This window comes from Myxocyprinus asiaticus, chromosome 16 (genome assembly GCF_019703515.2).
Source record: "Myxocyprinus asiaticus isolate MX2 ecotype Aquarium Trade chromosome 16, UBuf_Myxa_2, whole genome shotgun sequence".
In the NCBI taxonomy this organism is placed as follows: Eukaryota; Metazoa; Chordata; class Actinopteri; order Cypriniformes; family Catostomidae; genus Myxocyprinus; species Myxocyprinus asiaticus.
In genome coordinates, this window is record NC_059359.1 from 27,660,436 (window position 1) to 27,683,664 (window position 23,229).

At 37.8% G+C, this 23,229-nt stretch overlaps 1 protein-coding gene across 1 annotated transcript in view; it reads left to right on the top strand.

Annotated features, from left to right (window-relative positions):
* Nucleotides 1-1,986: 1,986 nt before the first annotated feature.
* LOC127454163 (sodium/potassium-transporting ATPase subunit alpha-3-like) overlaps nt 1,987-23,229 on the top strand; it is a 34,973-nt gene continuing 13,730 nt past the window's right edge. The window contains exons 1-7 of the mRNA XM_051721166.1: nt 1,987-2,277; nt 2,359-2,426; nt 20,475-20,591; nt 20,679-20,738; nt 21,741-21,944; nt 22,463-22,576; nt 22,671-22,805. Coding sequence (XP_051577126.1) covers nt 2,421-2,426; nt 20,475-20,591; nt 20,679-20,738; nt 21,741-21,944; nt 22,463-22,576; nt 22,671-22,805 — 636 coding nt within the window. The 5' untranslated portion in view covers nt 1,987-2,277; nt 2,359-2,420. The remainder of the gene's footprint in view (nt 2,278-2,358; nt 2,427-20,474; nt 20,592-20,678; nt 20,739-21,740; nt 21,945-22,462; nt 22,577-22,670; nt 22,806-23,229) is intronic.

Below are 23,229 nucleotides of genomic sequence, written 5' to 3' on the forward strand. Positions count from 1 at the left end.
ACATGAACTTTGGAGGTCTGTAGCGATTGACTCTGCAGAAAGTTGGCAACCTCTGCGCACTATGCGCCTCAGCATCCGCTGACCCCGCTCTGTCATTTTACATTGCCTACCACTTCGTGGCTGAGTTGCTGTCATTCCCAATCACTTCCACTTTGTTATAATACCACTGACAGTTGACTGTGGAATATTTAGTAGTGAGAAAATTTCACGACTGGACTTGTTGCACAGGTGGCATCCTATCACAGTACCACGCTGGAATTCACTGAGCTCCTGAGAGCGGCCCATTCTTTCACAAATGTTTGTAGAAGCAGTCTGCATGCCTAGGTGCTTCATTTTATACACCTGTGGCCATGGAAGTGATTGGAACACCTGAATTCAATTATTTGGATGGGTGAGCGAATACTTTTGGCAATATAGTGTATATATATATACAGTATATATATTTGTACTGTATGAAAAGAATGGTGCTGTTGAGAGTTTAAAGATCCCCAATCAGTCGTTATACTGATGATCTCTCTGTATTTGCTTCATGAGAAAAGCAATACACACATTTTTTTAGTAGTAATGTACACAACCTCGACCTAACCATTAGCTCCACTCTTCTCCACAATGGTAACCTCCAAAAAAATTCAACATGTCAGAAACTCATCTAAATCCCAACATATAACACTAACAAGTGTCCTACTTGTTTCATTAGAAATACATTAAAATAAAACTTAATTTTAAAATGTACTCTCCCAATCCATTCCTATGCAAAACATGCTGGAAACTGGAAATCCCCTGCCCAATTTCAACAATACATTGATGCAACCAATTTTATCCACATTGTCCCAAAATAATTGGATTAAGTGAACATAGATGAATTAAGTGAACACAATGAAACTGAGTTGAGACCAAATGTTTAAGAATTGTGTTGCATTGGCTCATTTTAAATAAGTTAATTGAGAAAGCATCCCGTTGAATGAACACCATCCGTTAGAAGTCTAAATACATTTGAACATTTCATAGCAATGTGATCATATCACTTTTTGATATCTGTGTTGAATATCCCTTGGAATTTATGCAATGTAGTTATGTTCTCAACATAAATGTATTAAGTTGATTTCAAGTGTACTGATTTAGTATTTTCAATAGAGCTGCTTTCAGCTTCTTTTTTTTTTTTTTTAAAGTGTAACTCAAAGTGTAGTATGACTGGCCCTTTATTGAAAGAATCTACAATAGTTATTCATTGTTTCAGTGTAAAAAAAAAAAAAACAAAAGAAAAAAACAACTGAATAGAATGGATTTGAATGAAAATAGAATAGAATAGAATAACAGAATACAGACATGCACCAAACATGTAGTTAAGAGCCAGCACTTGTAGCTACATTAAAAATCTGATGAAAAAATACTAGCAAAACAATTAATAAATAAATAGTATCACAATTCTTCTACATGATAATAAGATAAATATCACTAAAAGGCATTGGCTTTAAGAAGTTGTTACAGTGTAATGTATGAGAGGGCAGTATTTCTGTATTTGAACACATTGAACATGGTGTACTTTAGGCCTACTGCAGTGTAGGCTAGTCATGCACCTGCATGTTCGCATTCTTGATGACAACATAATTTAATACATGTAATACAAAAAAACAAAACAAAAAACGAACAAACAAGAAACCAAACACGTTTACATACATTAATCATGCAATCACACCAATTATGACTTAGCTTATTCTCAGTCCATTTTATCATAAAGGGATTTTCAAAGCGCACGATGATGCTGCTGTGCGGCTGTCACCTTTGGAAATCTGCAATACCGCAGGAGGGGCAGTGGTCTCAACTGATTGGTGTCCTTTGCCTACTGTCTTCACGCTGATTGGACAAATGATATGTCGATATTGAGGCGTGCGTGTGTTGATTGGCTTAGACCGTATATGTGGGCGTTTCTAGTGAGGTACTCGATCATTAAGTAAGAAGCGCATCCCTCACATCCACCGGCACTTCTTTCAGGCGGAGTGGTGCGTTACAGCTGGAGGTGCAGCGGAAGGAGACATCACAAAAAGGGTGGACAGTGCGGCTTTTTAGTTTTGCCGGCTTAATCGCAACTCCTCAGAGCAGTGCACGAGACCGGCATCCCGCGAGATGTACTGCCTTGTCGTCGGATTTCATTTGGTCATTTAGTTTCTTTGCATTTAACTTTTAGAAAGCTGTCAGATACATTAACTTAATGTTGCAACGAATAACTTTTTGACGTGAAAGTAAACGCGCGTTTGGTCTCTCACCTTGTCGGCTGAGGTAAACCAAGTTTTAGTCTCCGTTTATGAGGTATAATTGTTTGTCCTTTTTTTGATTACTGACATTCTCTTTTCGTGAAAGGCTGCCACTCTCTCCATCACTCTCATTTTACCTGAAGAGAAGAACCGTCTGACTGCGCAATCATGGGGGTAAGACCGGCTTCTCTCTCACTCTCCTTTTCACGGCATCATTTAACCGATTAAAGTGAATAAACAATAACAGAACATTTTTCAGAGATTAAACTTCATTCCTCTTTAAAAACTGCAAACTGCGGCGTCATGTCCTCTGCTGTCAGGTACATGGTGACAGGATGACATTGACTTATATGCGGTATCTTCCGCCTCATCATAGACTGCGACAAACGAATGGAACGGACATTCTAGAACGTTATTACGCATTAGATAGCTACGCAGATTTTCCATCTGTAACTGTTATTAGTTTAATGCTCAGCAGATGCAACTGAACGTATATTTCAAACTTTTGTAGTTCCGTCGTCGTAGTTGATTAATGAGCTTTTTTATAGGAGACACAGATAACATTGCAGCTGTCCTCCTAATTGAAAGCTTGTTCTTTTGCAGTCTGAATTATCATATCTGGACGGTTATTTCAATAACATTCTCGTGCCAGTCTAATCGGGTTATGCAGAGACTTTCTAAAGGTCAGCACTACGTAAAAGGCTATATTTGAGCAAGGGATGTGCGTTTTATACTTGTATTTACGCATAATAGTAGTTTGTCATGTACTTTAAAGTTGTTTTAACATGTTTGAGGACTGGTTCTCTTTATTCTGGTACACAGTGCATGTGTGATGTGGTTATTTTATGGCGTGACCTCTCATCCTCCACCTGCATTCCGCCATCTCTTCTCATCCTTGCGCATGTTTCCTGTTCTGGACAGTTAATCCGCCGGACGAATGTGAATTTAAAATATCTTTATCTTTATGGACACCACCGGCATTGCTAACTGTGTTTAAGTGCCCGGTACCGGCATGTTTTTTCACGCCCTGCCTTGAGAGCATCTATGAAATCCATGCGTCACAATGCGGTTACCGGGAATCTGTGCTCAAACCGGCTTATTTCATGCATCTGTGACATAACCTCGCGCGGGTAATCACAGGAGGTGCATCATAACAGGACAGATTAAATACATTTTGTCCTGAATAATGACCCGAAGGTCAAATTTGAATAGCTGGTGAGGATGCAGAATCACGCAAGTCCACACTGCGTTGGGGTGAAACGAATGTCAGTCTCGGTTGCGCAGTTTGCCCCATCAGCGTGGTTTTATTATCTATATTCTTCTGAATGGAACGCGTTTTGCGTCCTCGCTGTTTTAGTTATTTCCCTATGTAAACATGCGCTTGACGGACGTCTTTGATCGTTGCTCATCTCGTGCAGAGGCGCCGCGGATTTTAGACGCCGTGTCAGGTTATAAATAACTTAGATTGTTAAAAACGCGTCTCGAGACCCTTAAGTTCTACTCGATACGTGGAGCTGCGTCTAGCCATTTTTTTTTTTTTTTTCAAAGTGAACGTCGGTTTTTGGCAGCAGATGTGGTTTATTGTTGTTGCCAGGACCACGGATGGATTGCAGATACCAGCTAACATTATATAAATGTATATAATAATCCATTAGAAGCATTTAGCATTGCAGAACTGAATGTCAAAGAAGCGCGCTGCAGCTAATGCGTCAAAACCGATGACTAGCACGAGCGCAAAAAACGATTACGCATACAGTTTTGTCAAGTCATGTAGGCTATTAATAGTCGTGTGGATTTACCTGGTTAAACGGAATGGAAAGTAACAGACACAAACAATGGTTACCTTATTCGCACAGTTCTCTTTAATTTTGTGAAAGGGTTTGTTTTATTTCAGTGCTGCGTGATGTGCCGGTTGCTGTCGCAGTGATGCTCGTGGCAATGCACCACTATCATCATCCCAGCTGTTTTATTCCATAGGCCGCTTTCTGCGTCAAACACGAGGCGGAGCCACACGAGTGGAAATTCCCGGTATACCGGCCTCTGTTAGGCAAGAGATGCGGATACGGAAAGGGAATAGATGAGATGATCTAAAGTTCACGAGGGTCATCAATTGTATATTAATATTATTTTTAAATGTGTGCGTTCTTAACCCCATATTGCGCTTCATCAATCAAACCATGGTTTCAAATGTTTCTTAGAACAATATGGAATAGTTTATGATTTATTACACAAAGAAGAGAGGAAGTGTAAAAAGTTTTGCCGTATTAATTATTAACAGGGTTGTCATACACAGATGAAAGTGACCAGCACTATTAACAAATATATATAGGATCACTTCAATCTGAAATCTGTAGTGTGTGTGTGTGTGTGTGTGTGTGTGTGTGTGTGTGTGTGTGTGTGTGTGTGTGTGTGTGTGTAATGATTGAACTGACAGTAAACGCCCCTTGTATCATGCCAACATAGCTGTTTAAATCTGAGAGAGACAGAAAGAACTGCTGCCGGTGGCTTTACACTATGTTCCATATTCAGACACGTTAGGATGCGATGCAGTACTTGGGACAAAGTGTGTGTGCCTGTGTGTGCATATGCAGGTGAGTGCATGTGGGTGGGGTGGGGAGTGGCCTGCTGCAGCAGGACAGTATATCTGAGGGGGAGGAAGAGACAGAAAGATCCTGTTACGTGGAATTAGCCTGGCTTGTGTTTCCAGAGGGCGAGTGGGCTGAGTTACAAGGGTACAGATGGTACTGATGAAGAGTGACCAAGAATGAGGAGACAGAGGTGTCCTTAATGTGGTGCTAATGATTAATAAGGTCATAATGAAGTGTATGATTTAATAAGAACATAGCAATGTTAATATTTAGGGTCTTATTTGAGTGTGTTCTTGTGTTGACAGTAGTGAATGAGTTTTTTAGGACAGTGGATAGAGTTAAGTTTGGTTCATTATGTTTAGGTTAAGGTAAGTTTACCAGTGTTGTTTTGGTTTCAGGATGCAGAATCAGATTATGGAAGTAGCGTGTGAATGAATGGGTCACGTCTCCGTTGTCAAATTCAAAATTATTTTACCCACAAAGTCAATTTTTTATGAAGTCAATGTTTTATGTGTAAATCATATGTAATTTATGATCATCTACCTTAAATGAATATTCCGTGTTCAGTATAAGTTAAGCTCAATCACCAGCATTTGTGGCATAATATTGATTACCACAAAAATTAATTTAGACTTGCCTCTCCTTTTCTTTAAAAAAAAAAAAAAAAAAAGCAAAACTCTGGGTTACAGTGAGGCAACAATGGAAGTGAATGGGGGCCATTCCGTACACGTTAAAATACTCACTATTTCACAAGTATTTCCACAAGACATTAACAATATGTGTGTTAACATGATTTTAGTGTGATAAAATCCCTTATTAACCTTTTTTGTGTAAAGTTATAGCCAATTTTACATCTTCGTCGCCATGACGATGTATTGTCAACAAACCCCTAACACGACTGTAAAAATTATAATTTAAACAACTTAACAGCTCAAATAATACACAAGTTTTAACAGAAGCATTAATGTAAGTGCTTTCATAAAATTATAAGCTTCACATTTCAGCCTTTAAACCTTTCAAAAAATTGGCCCCATTCACTTCCATTTTAAGTGCCTCACTGCAACTTTGATTTTTGCTTTTTTAAAAAAAGGAGGGACGAGTTGAAATTATTTTTAGTAGTAATCAACATTATGCCACAAATGCTGTCGATTGAACTCAACTTGTATTGAACCAGTAATATTCCTTTAAGACTCTCATGATGTTATACATACTCAGATTGTTATACATTTAATAATACATTTAATTAATCAAATATTTAATTGATTAAAATGTATTAAAATAATCAATCTATGCCCTTCACATTCTTTCCATTATCCTGAATAACTTTTATTTAATCAGAATCTCTGTCTTGATGTTTCCTTTTCACCTTCTGTTGAGCACATAATCAATAAATGGACTGTTTTATAAGCACTTTTTTCCTGATAAATGGAATACATAAATGACAAATGATAAATTACATAACTGTGGTATTGATGTGACAAAGACTCTTCAGTGTTTCCCAATTCATTACTTTAAAAATGTAATATTTTTACACTTTTCATAATAACATAAAAGATCTCTAATGTTGTCTGTTGCGCTGTTGCTTTGGCAAAGCATCTCTCACTCCCCGTCAGTCCACCTATATAGCACCCCCCCCCCCCCCCCCGCATGCTCTAACACATGCATGCACTGGAACCACCAGGCTGCATCCAAAAAGGCATTTTGAGGACACAACATAGTTTGAGGTAAGTAACGTTAACTAACGTTACAGTATCCACTGCAGTTATCCACTAGTCTAAACACAAATTTATCATTATCAGTGTACGACAGCAAACAGATAACATTACTGCAGAAGTTATCATTGATAATTAATTCAATCTAATGTTAGCTAAGTTATGTGACATTAATGACGTTAGCTATCAGTCTCCTCACTTATGTCAACTGACATATCCAGCTGCTTATCGTGAAAATCAATGTATAACGTACGTAACATTATATCTAGCTAGCTAACGTTAGGTCTGTTTTTGGCTAAAAGCTTACATTTTTCTACTACTAAGTTGAACAGGGAAATGAAGATGTGCCCTCATCATCCAGTATATTTCTGTTTTCTAAAAAATAAACCAGTTCAACACAGGTAACCACTTTTGATTCATTTCTTTGATGGCTCAAATGTATGCTCTAGTCGATTTTGTATTTTGACCATTTGTGAACTGCGTTAAACTCTGTCTCGTTTACCATGCTTTGTGGGTGTGACTTTTTTGCGGTGTCATCACCATTCATATCTATACAACCAATGTGTTTATGATTAAATTACTACTAGAGCACAAAATTGTTTACAAGAGCACAAAGTTCTTCATAGATCTAGCCTCTTAATTTTGCTCTTAAAGTGCACCAGATTGATGTATTTAATTTTAAAATTTACAAAATTTTCTTACGGGGGAGCATGCCCCAGACCCCCACCCCCCTCTAGAGGGTCTGAGGTTCACCCACCACAGTCTCAAAAAAACCCGTGGGAAAGACTGCTCTTTATATAATTGGCTCTGCAGTTTTTCCAGCACATCATACCCCTGTCCTATTACCCAAATTTTAGACCTGTTTCTAGATCAGTGTTAGAATGCCACTCTTCAAAGGATGAAAGGTTTGTTATTGTAGGGGGTTAAGTGGGCATGATTGGATAAGTTGGGTCTCATCATCACATTCTGTCCCGGGGCCATTTGTAAGTGGAGTGGATACACAAGGTCAGATTACCCTGTCCTCCTCTTTCCTCAGTGTTGATGTAGCGTAACTGCCCCCTCAGGTCAGTGCTGCTGTGATGCTGTTTCAATGATGGGGAGATGTTTGGATGGTTGGGTTCAGGTTCCACACCACCACAATCATTTATTTATGTAATCCTTTGTTAGGAGATGAAGCAGAGAAAGAACAGTCCATTTAGAATGAGGGAATTCTGTGTCCATGCTCAGACCAGCTGACCGTTAGCTTTGTTTTAACTGAAACTGTAATAAACAATAAAGTGTCAGGTTTGAGTGAAGAGATTTGAATGTAACTAAGTAAGTGCTAATTGGGGGAATAAACGTCAATGACAGCACAAGAGAAAGAGAAAGTATGTTTGATTTGTGCATGAGTGAGAAAGAATCTTTGGTACAAAGATTATAAGAATTCTCAGACAACCACTTTTAAAAAGTGAAGCATCCACATTCCTAATGTCACTGTAGCACGGAGCAGTGATTCACTGTTCCAATCAGGAACTCACACACACACACAGATGCCCTGCACTCTGCCAAAGCAGCTTGGCTCGACTGGGCTCAGTAGATAAAGAATATGGACAGATGGAAGGATAGAATGATTGTTGGGGAAGAACAGGAAGAGGATAGAGATGTAATACTTTAACAAGATGGATTATAGATTTTGTTTACAGGTTAAATTCCTCTTTTGTTGATCAAATCAGATATGGATCCTTTCAAGGAAATGTCCTGGTGCTATTTTACTCAGAAAATAATAATAATAATAATAATAATAATAATAATAATGAAGGATTCTTCTGGAAAAAGTGGAATAAAATAATCTGATTAATTTTAAACATTATTTAAAAAAAATTTATTGATAAAAGAAGTTTCTTAATGTATTTTATGTTAACATTATATCAAAATGCTTAGACATTTTATGCACACATAAAGATCAGAATCAGAATGAGCTTTATTGCCAAGTATGCTTACATATACAAGGAATTTGTCTTGGTGACAGAAGCTTCCAGTGCACAAACAATAAAACAACAAGACAGAGATAATAAAAAACTAGAATAAAAATAAAAAGCGAATAGAAAGTATAAGTATATATAGAAATACACAATAAGACAAAAAATATACAAATACGGATGTACAAATACAAATCTGTAATTTACAGGGTGTACAGTGCAAGGGAATGTAATGGCAGAAGAGGCAGGATATGTTGGATAAATATAAATAGACTAAGCTGTGTATTGCACATAATTATTGCTCACTGGGGCAGTTTTAACTGTTCATGAGATGGATAGCCTGAGGGGAAAAACTGTTCTTGTGCTCAGAGAACCTGAATGACTTCACTGCTGCCACAGTGCTGTTCAGAATGGTGAGTGGGGTCAATGTTGGGGTGTTCCTCCTAAAGTCCACTATTATCTCCACTGTTTTGAGCATGTTCAGCTCCAAGTTGTTTTGACTGCACCAGACAGCCAGCTGTTCAACCTCCCGATTACAGTAGTGTCATCTGCAAACTTCAGGAGCTTGACAGAGGAGTCCTTGGCAGTGCAGTCGTTTGTATACAGAGAGAAGAGTAGTGGGGAGAGCACACATCCCTGGGGGGCAACAGTGCCAATTGTACATGTGCTGGAAGTGAATTTCCCCAGTCTTACTAACTGCTGCCTATCTGTCAGAAAGCTGGTGATCCAATGACAGATAGAGCTGGAAACAGAGAGTTGGTTTAATTTAGTCCAGAGATTAGCTGGGATGATGGTGTTGAAAGCCGAACTGAAGTCCACAAAAAGGATCCTTGCATATGTCCATGGTCTGTCCAGATGTTGCAGGATATGATGCAATCCCATGTTGACTGCATCATCCACAGACCTGTTTGCACGATAAGCAAATTGAAGGGGATCCAGAAAGGGTCCAGTGATGTCCTTCAGGTGGGCCAACACCAGTCTCTCAAATGACTTCATGACCACAGACGTCAGAGCGACAGGTCTGTAGTCATTAACTCCTGTGCTTGTGGGTTTCTTTGGGACAGGGATGATGGTGGAGCATTTGAAGCAGCAGGGAACTTCACACTGCTCCAGTGATCTTTTGAAGATCTATGTGAAGATGGGGGCCAGCTGGTCAGCATAGGATTTAGACAAGGTGGTGAAACACCGTCTGGGCCCTGTGGTTTCCTTGTCTTTTGTTTCTGGAAGAAACACATCCTCTTAACAGATCTTAAGTGCAGGTTGAGTAGCAGGAGGGGGGAGGAGGGGGGTTGCAGGAGGTGTTTATGTAGATACAGTGTACAATAATGAATTATTTCACTAAATTTTTTAAATCATAAAAAAGTCTAAATTATTTTGTAAACCTCAGGTTTGACTTTTGTTTATTGCACTCTCTTTAATAAACTCAGAAAAGTGAGTATGGCTTTGTGCTCCATCACAAAGCCATACTCACTTTGCTGAGTTTACTCCTTTGTGATGATGGTGACTCAGGGGGAGCTAATCCCAGTGTGCCGTAATCAGATTATTTAGTCTGTACTTAGAGACCCAGACCTAGCCTGGTCTACATCTCACGGCATACCAGATGGTCCACCAAAGCCGCAAGGTCACTTTACACACACACCCATCCACTTACATACTGGATGAGGTATTCAGTGTTATTTGCTTTTTAGCAACCACAGAGTCTCTGTGACACACTTTTAAGATCAGTCTCAAAGCACATAATTTCGAGAACATATTGTTTTTTGTTTTGTTTTTCTGGGCTGTATCAACATGTCTTTAAAACAATAATTTAAACACTCACAGTAGTATATCACATACAAAGCCCTCTAGGGCAGTATTGATGTGCCTTCTGCAATAACAGTGGTTTCAACTGTTGTGTACAGCTTGCTCTGTACTGCAGGGAGATATTCATCAGAACTCATTTCTGGACAGAGGAGACAAGCTCTGTCAGGGATCCCTCTGGTCAACAAGCATTATTTAAAGATACAGACACAAGCTTTAACAATTTCTACCCCAACGGGTGATTCTCACAAAACCTGTCAAGAAAATGTCCTGGTCAAATATTACCCCAAATCAAAAAATGGCCCTAAAAATAGGCTTCATTTTTTTTTACATTCAAAATTGAATGTAATATAAAAACATTTATATAGCACTTTTCTGACACTACACTCAAAGCACTTTACATTGTAAATTGGGGGTTCTCCTCAACCACCACCAGTTTGCAGCATCCACCTGAATGATGCAATGGCAGCCATAGTGCACCAGTACACTCACCACACACCAGCTGTTGGTGGAGAGGAGAGAGTAGAGTGATGCAGCCAATTAATGGATGGGGTTATTAGGAAGCCATGATTGATAAGGGCCAATGGGGGGAATTTGGCCAGGACACTAAAGTTACACCCCTACTCTTTTACAAGAAATTGTCATGGGATTTTTAATGATCACAAGGAGTCAGGATCTCAGTTTAACATCTCTTTCAAAGGACAGTACCTCTTTACAGTATAGTGTCCCATCACTACACTGGGGCATTAAGACCCACACAGACCACAGGGTGAGCACCTCCTGCTGGTGATCTCACTAACAGCCCTTCCAGCAGCAACCTTGGTTTTTCCCCAGGAGGTCTCCCATTCAGGTACTGACCTGGCTCAGCCCTGCTTAGCTTCAGTGGGCAAGCAGTCTAGAGCTAAAGGGTGATATGGCTGCTGGCATGTGTAAGTTCTTATTTGTCTGTGCCTAAAAGGTCAGTGTCTCTTTTACCTGTAATACGGGAACTTTTCTACACCAGCCAGATTGGGTGTTCCAGTTTCTCCTATTAATTTTAAAACAAGTGGTCCATCTCGGGTAAATAGTCTCTGGTTTTAGTTTATATATATATCAAACCTGAAGCTTAACATATGGACTAAGACATGATTTTCATTTAGTGTGATAAGTTGACAATGTGTAATACTTTTAAATGGTTTGATCATCATGGCTGCTAGTTGAAACCAATTCAGTGGTTTGCCGAAGTGAAACAAAGTGTTAGGACCTCATATGGACTTCTCTATTATTTTTTAACAAGGTGTCACACAGTCCCTGGTGACTCAGTTCACATTTAAACATTATAAACAAGCACATTTGTAGAGGCTGTGTTCCACTGCTCTTCCCAAAAGGGAAGTATGCTTTGCTAATGCTGACATTAACTCACACTGTAGTCCTCACAAGGACAAACTTAATGAGGTAGAAGTGCTTTGTTCTGCTGTACATCACTCTAAAGCCTCTGTCTATCTTGACTGATAGCACTTCCTGTATCTGAACTCTGTATTTGATCTGCAGATCAAGTTAAGTTACCTAGAAAGATACACACGCACATGGTTGCACATTGTTCTGTACTGACAGGCATAGGTATGAGACATTTGCATTGTTAACTCAAAGACAGTGCTACTCCATTGTTACGATGTTAAGCACTTTATATAATCTATAATCTTTATATAATTATAATATATATTAGTAATTATGTATAAAAATCATATAAGCTTTCTGTTTCTCTCTGCTGTGAAGTTTGACTCACTCTTTCAAACTTATGTAGGACATAAAAGTGCCTGGACTCAGCCACAACACACACACACACACACACACACATTATTTTTCTCTCTTTGTATTGTGCCTTACTCTATAGAACATATAAAGATGTGAACACACTGTTTGTGTATACACACATGCAGACTGAATGAGTCCTCCTGTTACAAGAGCATCAATAATTTGTGATAAGAGTTCAGGGGACAGACTAGAGTAAGTGTGTGTGTGTGTGTAACTGTGTGTGTGTGAGAGAGAGAGAGAGTGTGTGTGTGTTCTGACGTGTCAACGTGCTGGTGTGTAATTCCAGCCTGTCGTCTCTGGTTCTCTGACAGACCAGTAGCCCTATGTTTTTCATCATGAGGAACACACAATCACTAATGTTACCACAAAGAGCACAATCATATCACATCAGGAATTAGGGGACCTGTGTTACCATTTAATGACGCACACTTTAGTAATTACAGTGACTTTATCTGCATACCATACTATGATTTTAATTCATTAAAAAATTCATTAAATAATTCATTTTTTAAATTATTAAAAAATGCATTTAAAGCTTTAAATGTTGCTTGTATGGTAGACAGCATCAGTTACACAATTTCACATTCACATGACTGGAGGTTCTCCTTGTTCCTATCTAGGAATAATTTGGCTATTTGGAGCAGTGGGGGCTTTTCCCAGCAGAGCCTGACATAAGTTACACTACTTTCACACATGAAATTTGTTAAATTCCAGTAAAATTGCTGGATTGCCTATATGTACCACATCTGCTATTTACACATGCATTGACTTTCTGTCTTTTATCCGTTTTGGTACCATTCACATCAGAACCAATATGCGATTACACTCTGTGATGTCTTTTGCCAGAAAGGCTTTTGGTCCTGAGTATACCTCGTTCCCAAAGGAGGCTCATTATTTTATTAAGTAACACAATCATTTACTCTTCTGTAAACTGTCAGCAAATCACTTTAGATTCCCTTCAACTTCTCTATCACACATTTACAGCAGTTTTACAAAATGGCCCCAACTCTACACTTTAAAAAGTTTAAACCTGCTATTGTTACCTAAAAGGAATATTCCAGGTACAGTACAAGTTAAGCTCAATAGACAGCATTTGTGGCATAAAGTTGAATTCAACTTGTCTTGGAAGTAAATGGGGCCAATTGTTGGAGGGTTTAAAGGCAGAAATGTGAAGCTTATATTTTTATAAAAAATATATAAAAGCAGATTAATTCTGTTAAAACTCATGTATTATTTGAGCTGTAAAATTGTTTAAAACATAGTTTTTACAGTCATTTTAGAGTTTAAGTGTTTACAGCATTACGTTGTCATAACAACGAGTTGTACAATTGAATGTACATTTTCACAGAAATAATACATTTTATCACACTAAAATCACAATGACCCGCATATTATTTATGTCTTATGGCTACACTTTTGAAACTATATTTTAACGTTTACAGAATGGCCTCCATTCCCTTCCATTGTAAGTGCCTCACTGTAGCCCATATTTTTATTTTTTTTAAAGAAAAGGATGGACAAGTCAAAATATTCGTTTAAGGAGCTATTTCAACCTGATCTATCCCTTAATATAAGTTCTGATGATGTAAAAATGTATTCAGGTTAATTCAGTGATGTTAAGTAATATTTTTGACTTGAATAAAACCAGTTAATTTAGATGTTGCCACATGAAGCACATTTCTTTTTTTTTAGGTTAACATTTTTCACAAGTTCCACCCACCCCTCTCATTAAAAATTGTATTGTGTCCTAGCAGGTAACTTTTTCGGGCATGGATGTTACAGGGTAATATGTATTTAAACTTGTAAAATCACAAAATAAATGCAATATAACTATTTTTTTGACTATGTAAATTCAACATAGTCCAACATATTCCTCTTAACCTCCTAAAACACTTAGGGTGGGTTGCACCAATAAGGATTAAATTAAGCAGAATTTAGAGCGAATCCAGGGTTTGTTGATCCAAGTTTAATTTTAATTTGTGTTGTGTTGCACCACTTAATTTTAAATACGGGTCTCAGATGGACCGCCTCCCCTCGTCAGCGGCACTATTGTGGCCAGAAATGAACAGCCCATGCTGCCAACAAGTGATTGTTATTGCTCCGCACCATTCTTATACTCATTTCAGTCGGCAGCATGCTGTTCATTTCTGGCCACAATATTGCCACTGACGAGGGGAGATCTGAGACCCATGTGGTCCGTTTTTCTTAAATTATGATGCCATATTTTAAAGCTTGTGACATTGTACACGCTGCTGCGACATTTTCTTAACCTCCTTGATCGGCCCTGTGTACTAACGATCAACAGCTAAGTTCAGAATCCATAATGGTGGACAAAATTAATCGCAGATGACCGTTTTAATCACAGTTTAAAAATTTAATCTCTGATTTGTTAAACCGTATTTCAGATTAAGTGGTGGAACACAACACAAATTAAAATTAAACTTGGATCAACAAACCCTGGATTCGCTCTAAACTCTGCTTAATTTAATCCTTATTGGTGCAACCCACCCTAAGTGTTTTAGGAGGTTAAGAGGAATATGTTGGACTATGTTGAATTTACATAGTCAAAAAAATAGTTATATTGCATTTATTTTGTGATTTTACAAGTTTAAATATATATTACCCTGTAACATCTATGCCCGAAAAAGTTACCTGCTAGGATACAATACATTTTTTATGAGAGGGGTGGGTGGAACTTGTGAACATCATACCTACAGTCAAGCATGGTGGTGATAGTGTGATGGTGTGGGGATGACTTGCTGCTTCAGGGCCAGGGCGATTTGGAATATTTGAGGGAAACATGAATTCTTCTCTCTACCAGAAAATCCTAAAGCAGAATGTCCGGTCATCAGTCCGTGAGTTGAAGCTTAGGCGCAACTGGATTATGCAGCAAGACAATGATCCAAATCATAGGAGTAAGTCCACCTCTGAATAGCTCAAAAGAAGCTAAATTTAAGTTTTGGAGTGACCTAGTCAAAGTCCTGACTTGAACTCGATTGAGATGCTGTGGCAGGACCTTAAACAGGCAGTTCATGCTCGAAAACCCTCCAATGTGGCTGAACTAAAACAGTTCTGCAAAGAAGAGTGGGCCAAAATTCCACCACAGCGTTATGAAAGACTGATCTCCAGTTATCGGAAGTGTTTGGTTTCAGTTGTTGCTGCTAAAGATGGCACAATCAGCTATTAAGTTTAAGGGTGCATTTAGTTTTACACATGGGTGAAATAGGTGTTGGATAACTTTTTTGCTTCAATAAAAAAATATATTTATTTGAAAACTGTATTTTGTGTTTACTCATGTTGCCTTTGTTTTATGTTATATCCTGTTTGAAGATCTAGAACAATTTAGTATGAAAATACTCAAAAACAGAAGAAATCAGGATAGGGGCAAATACTTTTCCACAGCACTGTAAATCTAACATTAAAAGCATAAAAAGCATGGCAACGTATTATACATTTTTTTCTCTCTCTCTTCTATTTTTTCTTTAATGTTTTTTTTCCTATGATCTGCACCTATCCTGTTCTGTTTTTTCCACTCTTTTCTCTCATCACTCCCTCTGTTTCTGTGTGTACGTGTGTACTCAGCTGGTGTTTAATTCCACAGAGATGAAAGAGGACATGGTTGCATGTTTGTAGTGTTTCCACATTGTGACGTTACCTTTTATTTGAGCTTACAATACAGTACATTTAGCTGCAATTACAAAGTCAGACTCCAAAAATGCTAAAAATGATTTTGTGTGTGTGTCTAAAGTGACAAGACGTTTCAACTGTAAGATCAGTGAGATCTGATAGGGGTGATCCTCACTTTCTATTCACTTAATTATTGAGTGGTGTCATCACACACACACACACGCATTTGTTACAGGATCTTTGCTGTTGATGTGCATCCTATCTGGGCTGGTTAAAAGGTCAGTGTGTGTGTTTGTGTGTGTGTGTGTGTGTCCTGTTAGTTTTGGGCAGGTGGCATGCTGAGAGCTATCAGGCATTAAATGCAGCCACTGACAGAGACAAGCTCACACACACTGAGAGATCACAGCTCAATATCTAATTACCCTACAGGAAGTGACAAATATTCATCTACTTCTCTGTCTCTTTGGATATCTCAGTCTGTCAGTTGGTAACTCCTACTCCCTTCACACACTTCTCTCTCTTTCCATCTGTCTCCTGTTCTGTACTCTTCTTTATCTATCCATCTTCCTCTCTCACATTTTCATTCTCTTTAAACCACCTGAGACCCAGGGGAAATTGCTGTGTTCCTTTTCCATTTCCCTTTATAATTTGTAACTAGTTGCACCTATTAACCATGCAAACGAAGCAATTTTTTAGAACAGCAAATCGTTTTCCTGTCTTCATATGGGGACAGAGGGTCTATGTTATGGAATGTTTTAACTAATACCAAGCTATAGAAAGTCAGTTTTGTGTATCAAATTGTTTATTACAAAGTTTTCTCTACTTTGGCAACAAAATCTCAGTGTTCTCTCTCTGCATTTTCAAACTCAAGTGGTAGCCAGTACTGTTGCATTTGAATCAATTCTGAATAAAAATAATGGTCAACATTGTCAAAAGGCTGCGAATCATGTTGAAATCTAAATTAACTTAATCAGTTTTGAATATATGTACTGTTCAACATAGTACAATGACTGATCAGTGCTAAATGTCATCTGCAGCCTGGAACTGAACTCCTAAGCTGAGTGAATGCTCTTGGCTGCATAGCAAAGCAATAGGCAGCTGTATTGCTGCCTTTTATGGCTTAACCTATGGAGTTTTGTATGAATGCACTGATCTCAAAACTGTTTGAAAGGCAACTTATTTTCATCCTACCATTGTATACAGCCTCTGAAGGCAGCATTTTCCTGCTTTCAGATGCAGCCATTGATTCCCAATGGTGATCACACCCACTGGGTCTTGGGTTTTTCATAAATAAAGTGCCAATGTCCTCGTACAAGGACAACATGATTTACTGTATGCCCTGTCATGATGAATCACTGAAATTTTCAAATTGGCACATCAGGTGAAACTACAGATGTTATTCTTCTGACTCAAACAGATTTCAGTGTAAAAACTTAAAGCTGCACTATGTAAGGATTTATGTTTTAAAATTAATAAATTGCCTTTATTGATTGAGTACATAAACAATCAGTGTTCAAAACAGTGTTCTTACCTTACCCCATTCACTACGGTAAGCCAATAAAATTATTTATTCTATTATAACTTTTGTTCTTATAAAAATTATTACACTTCTTGTAATTGTTATATTGCATATTTAAGCATATTATTTTCATGTTTAATGAGGTATATTTTATCCCAATCATTACTGAATCCTCGTTTTATGTTTTTAGTTTACGGTGTTATTGTGTGCATTGCATAGACATACTATTGTAGTATTACGGTTCACTTGCATTATTAACTGAGGCTGTACAATATAATATAAAAATTATAAAGTCTTCCATTGAACTCGTATCAGCCATATCATGAGTTTCACCTCTTAAATTGATAAGTGTAGTATAACACAAACATTAATAGTAGATAAAACACTTAAATAATCATATTAAAATATACTGGTAACTGGTGGTGATTGAGAAGAGTCCCCTGTTCTCTATGTAAAAGTGCTTTGAGTGTAGTGTAAGAAAAGCACTATAGTGCTAAGTGTAAAATTAATTAATTCAAAATATGTAAATAGGAGTGTTTTTTATCTTCATCAAAGCAAGTAATATTTCAGTTTCACTGTAAAACATAATATCAACATGAAAACAGCATGTTATGACTCCGGCTCTGAATATCTCTGTCATGATCACACACAGGCGATGTCCAGGTGAGCTCAAATCATGAGATTCATCCGCCACAAGAGCAGTGCAGAAACATAACTGATGTAAAGTGTTCTTCCGCAAATTGCTTGCAATTTTAAGTTTAAACCACAGATGTCGTTAGATAGCACAAAGTTACATAGTGCAGCTTTGTCATATGACTCCAGGCTTAGAGTCTAGAGTCCTAGAGCCTAGAGTCTCCTGATATGAGGACCTCTGGTTTGAAGGGATAGTTCACCCAAAAATGAAAATTCTCTCATCATTTACTCACCCTCATGCCATCCCAGATGTGTGACTTTTTCTTCTGCAGAACACAAACAAAGATTTTTAGAAGAATATTTCAGCTCTGTTGGTCCTTACAATGCAAGGGAATGGTGACCAGACCTTTGAAGCTCTGGTCACCATTCACTTTGTTTGTGTTCTGCAGAAGAAAAGGTCACACATCTGGAATGGCATGAGGGTGAGTAAATGATGAGAGAATTTTCATTTTTGGGTGAACTATACCTTTAAATGAATTTAATATATGTATAGGGTACAGGGAAGCCTAATTTCAGTGTCCTCATATGAGGACGCAGGGTCGCACAAGGTTAATAGGTGCCTCACCTGGCCATGTGCATGAGTTGCCAAACGGGCGTGTCGGTTGACCATAGAAATGCAGTTAAAACCTCATTCAAATGCCATTCTATGTTTTGGATATGCATGATGTACATTACTGCTTAAATTTGTAAATGTAATCAAAAGATATAGGTCTGTAAAACAATTGCTACTGCTGTATTTTTCCACTGCAGCAAAGCAAAGTGTTTTTAACAGAAAAAAAAAACTTATGCTTTAGCTGTTGTTATTATTTTATCATGCTCTCGTAATAATTTAAAGGGATAGTTCACTCAAAATGAAAATTCTGCCATCATTTACTCAACTATGTTGTTCCAAACCCATATGACTTCCTTTTTTCCATGGAGATGTTACACAAAAGTAACAGGAAGAAGGTTAGGGACTGACAGCCTCAGTCACCATTCACTTTCATTGCATCTTTTTTCTATACAGTGAACGTGAATGGGCTTAGGCTGTCATTCCCTGGGGTTTGGAACATTATTAGTGTAAGTAAATGACCACAGAATTTTTTCTTTTTGGCTGAGCAGTTGGCCTGAAGGTTCATGTCATACAGTGACCAGCAGGGGGCGCTAATAATCCAGAACTTCCTGTGAGAGTCCCCTGTGTGGAGGCCTCAATAAATTCCTGAAAGGGAATTCACTTTTTATGTATTGCCAGTGCTTCTAAAATAGAACTTTACTCCCTTGAGTGAGCCATTTTGGCTCTGCTGGAAGCTCAGTATTGATCTGCCTTTGTAGTCAAATGATACACAGTTTCCTGCTTTAATGATGACTGTTCCACTAAAATGGTACCTCTGAGTCTCACAGGAGCCGTATTGGCTCTGCTGGATTAATGCTGTGTCTTCCTGTATGATAGGATTACACATCCAGCCAATGGGAACAGGATTTAACAAAGGTAATGAATAATGATAGTACGTTGAAAGAGAAGAGGTCAAAGTCTGTCCGTGCATTAAAGATCTCGACCTCTGAACACACACATTTTCTCAGCTTTAGTTCTGATCGGATGAATTATTCAGCCTGTTACAAGAAAATGAAACTGGAATATTCCATTTACGCTGTGTGTAAACACACAGAAGTCTGTGCTTTGATCTGTGTCTTTATTCAGATAAAGATCAAAGTATAACAAATTGGATTTAAGCTGTTTTGAAGTCCTCATGTAGCAGAACATGAAGCCTTGAACTGTGTTTGTGTTCACAAGTTTCACTGCACTTTTCAGGCCTTTCATGTCACTGTGATCTGAAACAGACACATATTCAACCTAATCAGAGCTGTCTCTGATCAAAGACGTAATCATCCCTCTTTATGATGTCACACTCTGTTTGTGTGAATGATAGGATTCTTAAATAAAAGAGCTGAATAAGATCTCTTTGAGGTGACTGTGATATGAGTGAGATCTGTCATGTCACCATTCCAACCAAAATCAACAGAATTGCTGAAAATTAAGTTTACAAAAGCAATAAGCCACAAGAGGGCACGTTTTAGTGTTTTATTTTTTATTTTACCATAGGTAAGTGGTGAACTTAGATACAACACAAAGCAGACCCTTAACCATGGTAAAATCACTATAACATACAGACTTGAGATGTTTATTACCTTTATAAAATGTTGGCAATAGAACTATGATAAAAGACACCAATGTTCAACAAACAATTAGTTATCGGAATAAATTATTCTTCCACCAAGTAAAATAGATAATCTTAACTCTAGGCTTTTTCAGTTTCCCATTAACAAAGCAATACAGTACATTTCTACAAAATGTTCATTAACAGGTGTACATTCGGTCTCCAATCAATGTTTAGACTCAGTACTTTCTGTTTTAAAGTACCATTAGGTGAAAAAATCAACCCATGCCGTGTGATCTTACATTGGTGGTATAGTCATTATACATGGATTTCAGTCAACAGAAATAATTCCATGACTGAATATTTTCCATTTCTCTCTCCTCTGTTGTGTTTTAGTATGGGCGGTCGGATAGCTACCGCGTGGCCACCACGCAGGATAAAGGTGATAAAGACTCTCCCAAAAAGAAGAAGGGAACGAAGGATCTCGATGAACTGAAGAAAGAAGTTCCCCTGGTGAGAGTCTTACTGACAAAGTGTCATGGTAACAGTACAGTATTTTGTCTCTATTTTTAAATGTTTTCTTTTTACTCCCTTTTTCAGACAGAACACAAGATGTCAGTTGAGGAAGTGTGCCGGAAATTTCAGACAGACATTGTTCAGGTAAATTCCCACCCTTGGACAAATCTAAGCTTGGCAGCCCGTGGGCCAAATCCGGCCCGTTTGAAATATTCAGTGGCCCGCGTGAGGTTGCTAGTTGTCTTAGTCACACCGAATACGTTTTGTGACTGATCGCGCTGTTTTATAATTGTTTTCCTACAGAAACTTGCGCTAGATGGAAGTCGTGCCAGGTCTCAGTGTTTTCACAGTGTCTCGTGCAGGAGCGCCGCATTTTTAAACTCTTTCAGAGGTTGCAGTACTAATAATCATTATCCATAATTTAGACGAAATGGAAAGATTAAAGAACTAAAATTATGGATGACTTACAAGCGTGAGTTCGGAGAAGCAGACAAGTTCTATTAATTAATTTGGTCAAGAAAACATTCAGTTTGAAAAGTCAAAAGTTTAAATCATTGCATCTTTAACAAACTTTACTGTTATTGTTCAATAAAATTTGTATTATAAATCTGATTTACTCTCTCAGTTATGGACCAATTTTAAAGCACTTTTTGATTTAGTTTATTTTATTTATTTTTGTGTCAAGTTATCTTTTTAAAAATGCTCTCTCGATGTTTTATTTAGTGAACAAATATTCTAGGCCTACAATAACACAATATCTGATAGCGGCTTTTTGTTAACACAATGTTCTGGCTGGGCTCACATGCCCCAGAGATTTTTGCCATCTGGCCCACTTGCCTATGTAGTTGAATAGCCCTGGTCTTGGAAAAACAGTTCGACTGCACTACTTCTTGTTGACCACTAGGTCATGCAATGCCTGCTATTGCCATAATTGACAATGAAAATCATACAGTACATAATACTAATGAACACAATAGTAGACAGAATATCAGATGTTCACACATAGTCAACATTTTGAAAATAACTTATGATAATGATCAATTGGATTGTAATTATATACTCATTAACTTGCTACTGGAAACTGAATGGCTTGAATTTGATTTAAATGATGATGTCATCATTCTTTCGCTCGTTTTTTTCCGAAAGGGTTTGACTAATGCAAAGGCCAGAGATTATCTGGTTAGGGATGGGCCGAATGCTCTGACCCCTCCTCCTACAACACCTGAGTGGATTAAATTCTGTCGTCAGCTCTTTGGAGGTTTCTCCATCTTGCTGTGGATTGGAGCCATTCTCTGTTTCTTGGCCTACGCCATTCAGGCTGCTACCGAAGACGAACCAGCTGGAGATAACGTGAGAACACCTATACACATACAGTGACCCCAAAAAGTATTTGGACACTTAAGTCATCCTTAAAACTGCATATGTGTCATTGCATAGATAGTAAAATATCTTTGCCATTTTTGCAATTACTTTAAGCAGCTGGTTCCTAGGTGATTTTTGGTGGATGTATGAAGTCAGTTCCCCTCAAGTTCACACAGATGTCCTAGCAGATTAAACAAAGGTGTAGTTCAATATAGTATCTATGGTGATGTTCCACTTACTTCTGACAATCACAAAGTGTCCACATACTTTTTATATTTATGTATTGTTTTATAATTTGAAAATTGTGCATGTGGTATTGTACTTTAAAATAACTGTGAATTGGTTTGATATTTTGTTATACAGTATAATGACATTCACAGATTTTGAAGTGTGGCTAAGGGTCCAAATACTTTGTTACCACTGTTTGTTCCCATATATAAATGCATGTCTGATTTGTTGGAGATCAAATTATATTTTGACTGAATGGCTCTCTGGTCTCCTCACAGTTGTACCTGGGTATCGTGCTGTCTGCTGTGGTCATCATCACAGGCTGCTTCTCCTACTTCCAGGAGGCAAAGAGCTCTAAGATTATGGAGTCCTTTAAGAACATGGTGCCCCAGGTACTGACAATATGCCAGGCACATTTAAAAGACACAACAAACACAAAGAGATGAGTGAGTATATCAGTAGAAATAACATGGTTTCTATCCACAGCAAGCATTAGTGATCCGTGAGGGAGAGAAGATGCAAATCAACGCTGAGGAAGTAGTAGCAGGCGATCTGGTTGAGGTCAAAGGCGGAGATCGAATCCCTGCTGACCTCAGAATTATCTCCTCTCATGGCTGCAAGGTACACAATTATGAGTTTTAATGATGAGAGATTTCAATGGTTGCATGGGTTATTATAGTTTCGAATTTTGAATTTAGTTTTTATTTTATTTATTTTTCAATTTTGTGTGTGTGTGTGTGTTTCTAGTTTCAGTTTAGTTTTACTTTTTCAATATATTTATAGTTTATTTTAGGATTTATATTTTTTATTTTATTTTAATATTTTTAAGTGGTATTTATTTTAGTATAATATGGCTGCTAAAGTTAATGTATTAACTGCTATCATTTAAACATGCTTAATAGCATATTTCTCAGGGCCATCAAGTGTTATTGCAATCTAATGGCATTTTCATGGTTAAGGAAGGTTAAAATGTTATATAATTTGTATCAAAAACTAAAATGATTTCATGGTTACTTTTATTTTAGTTAGTTTCAGAGTCATGAAA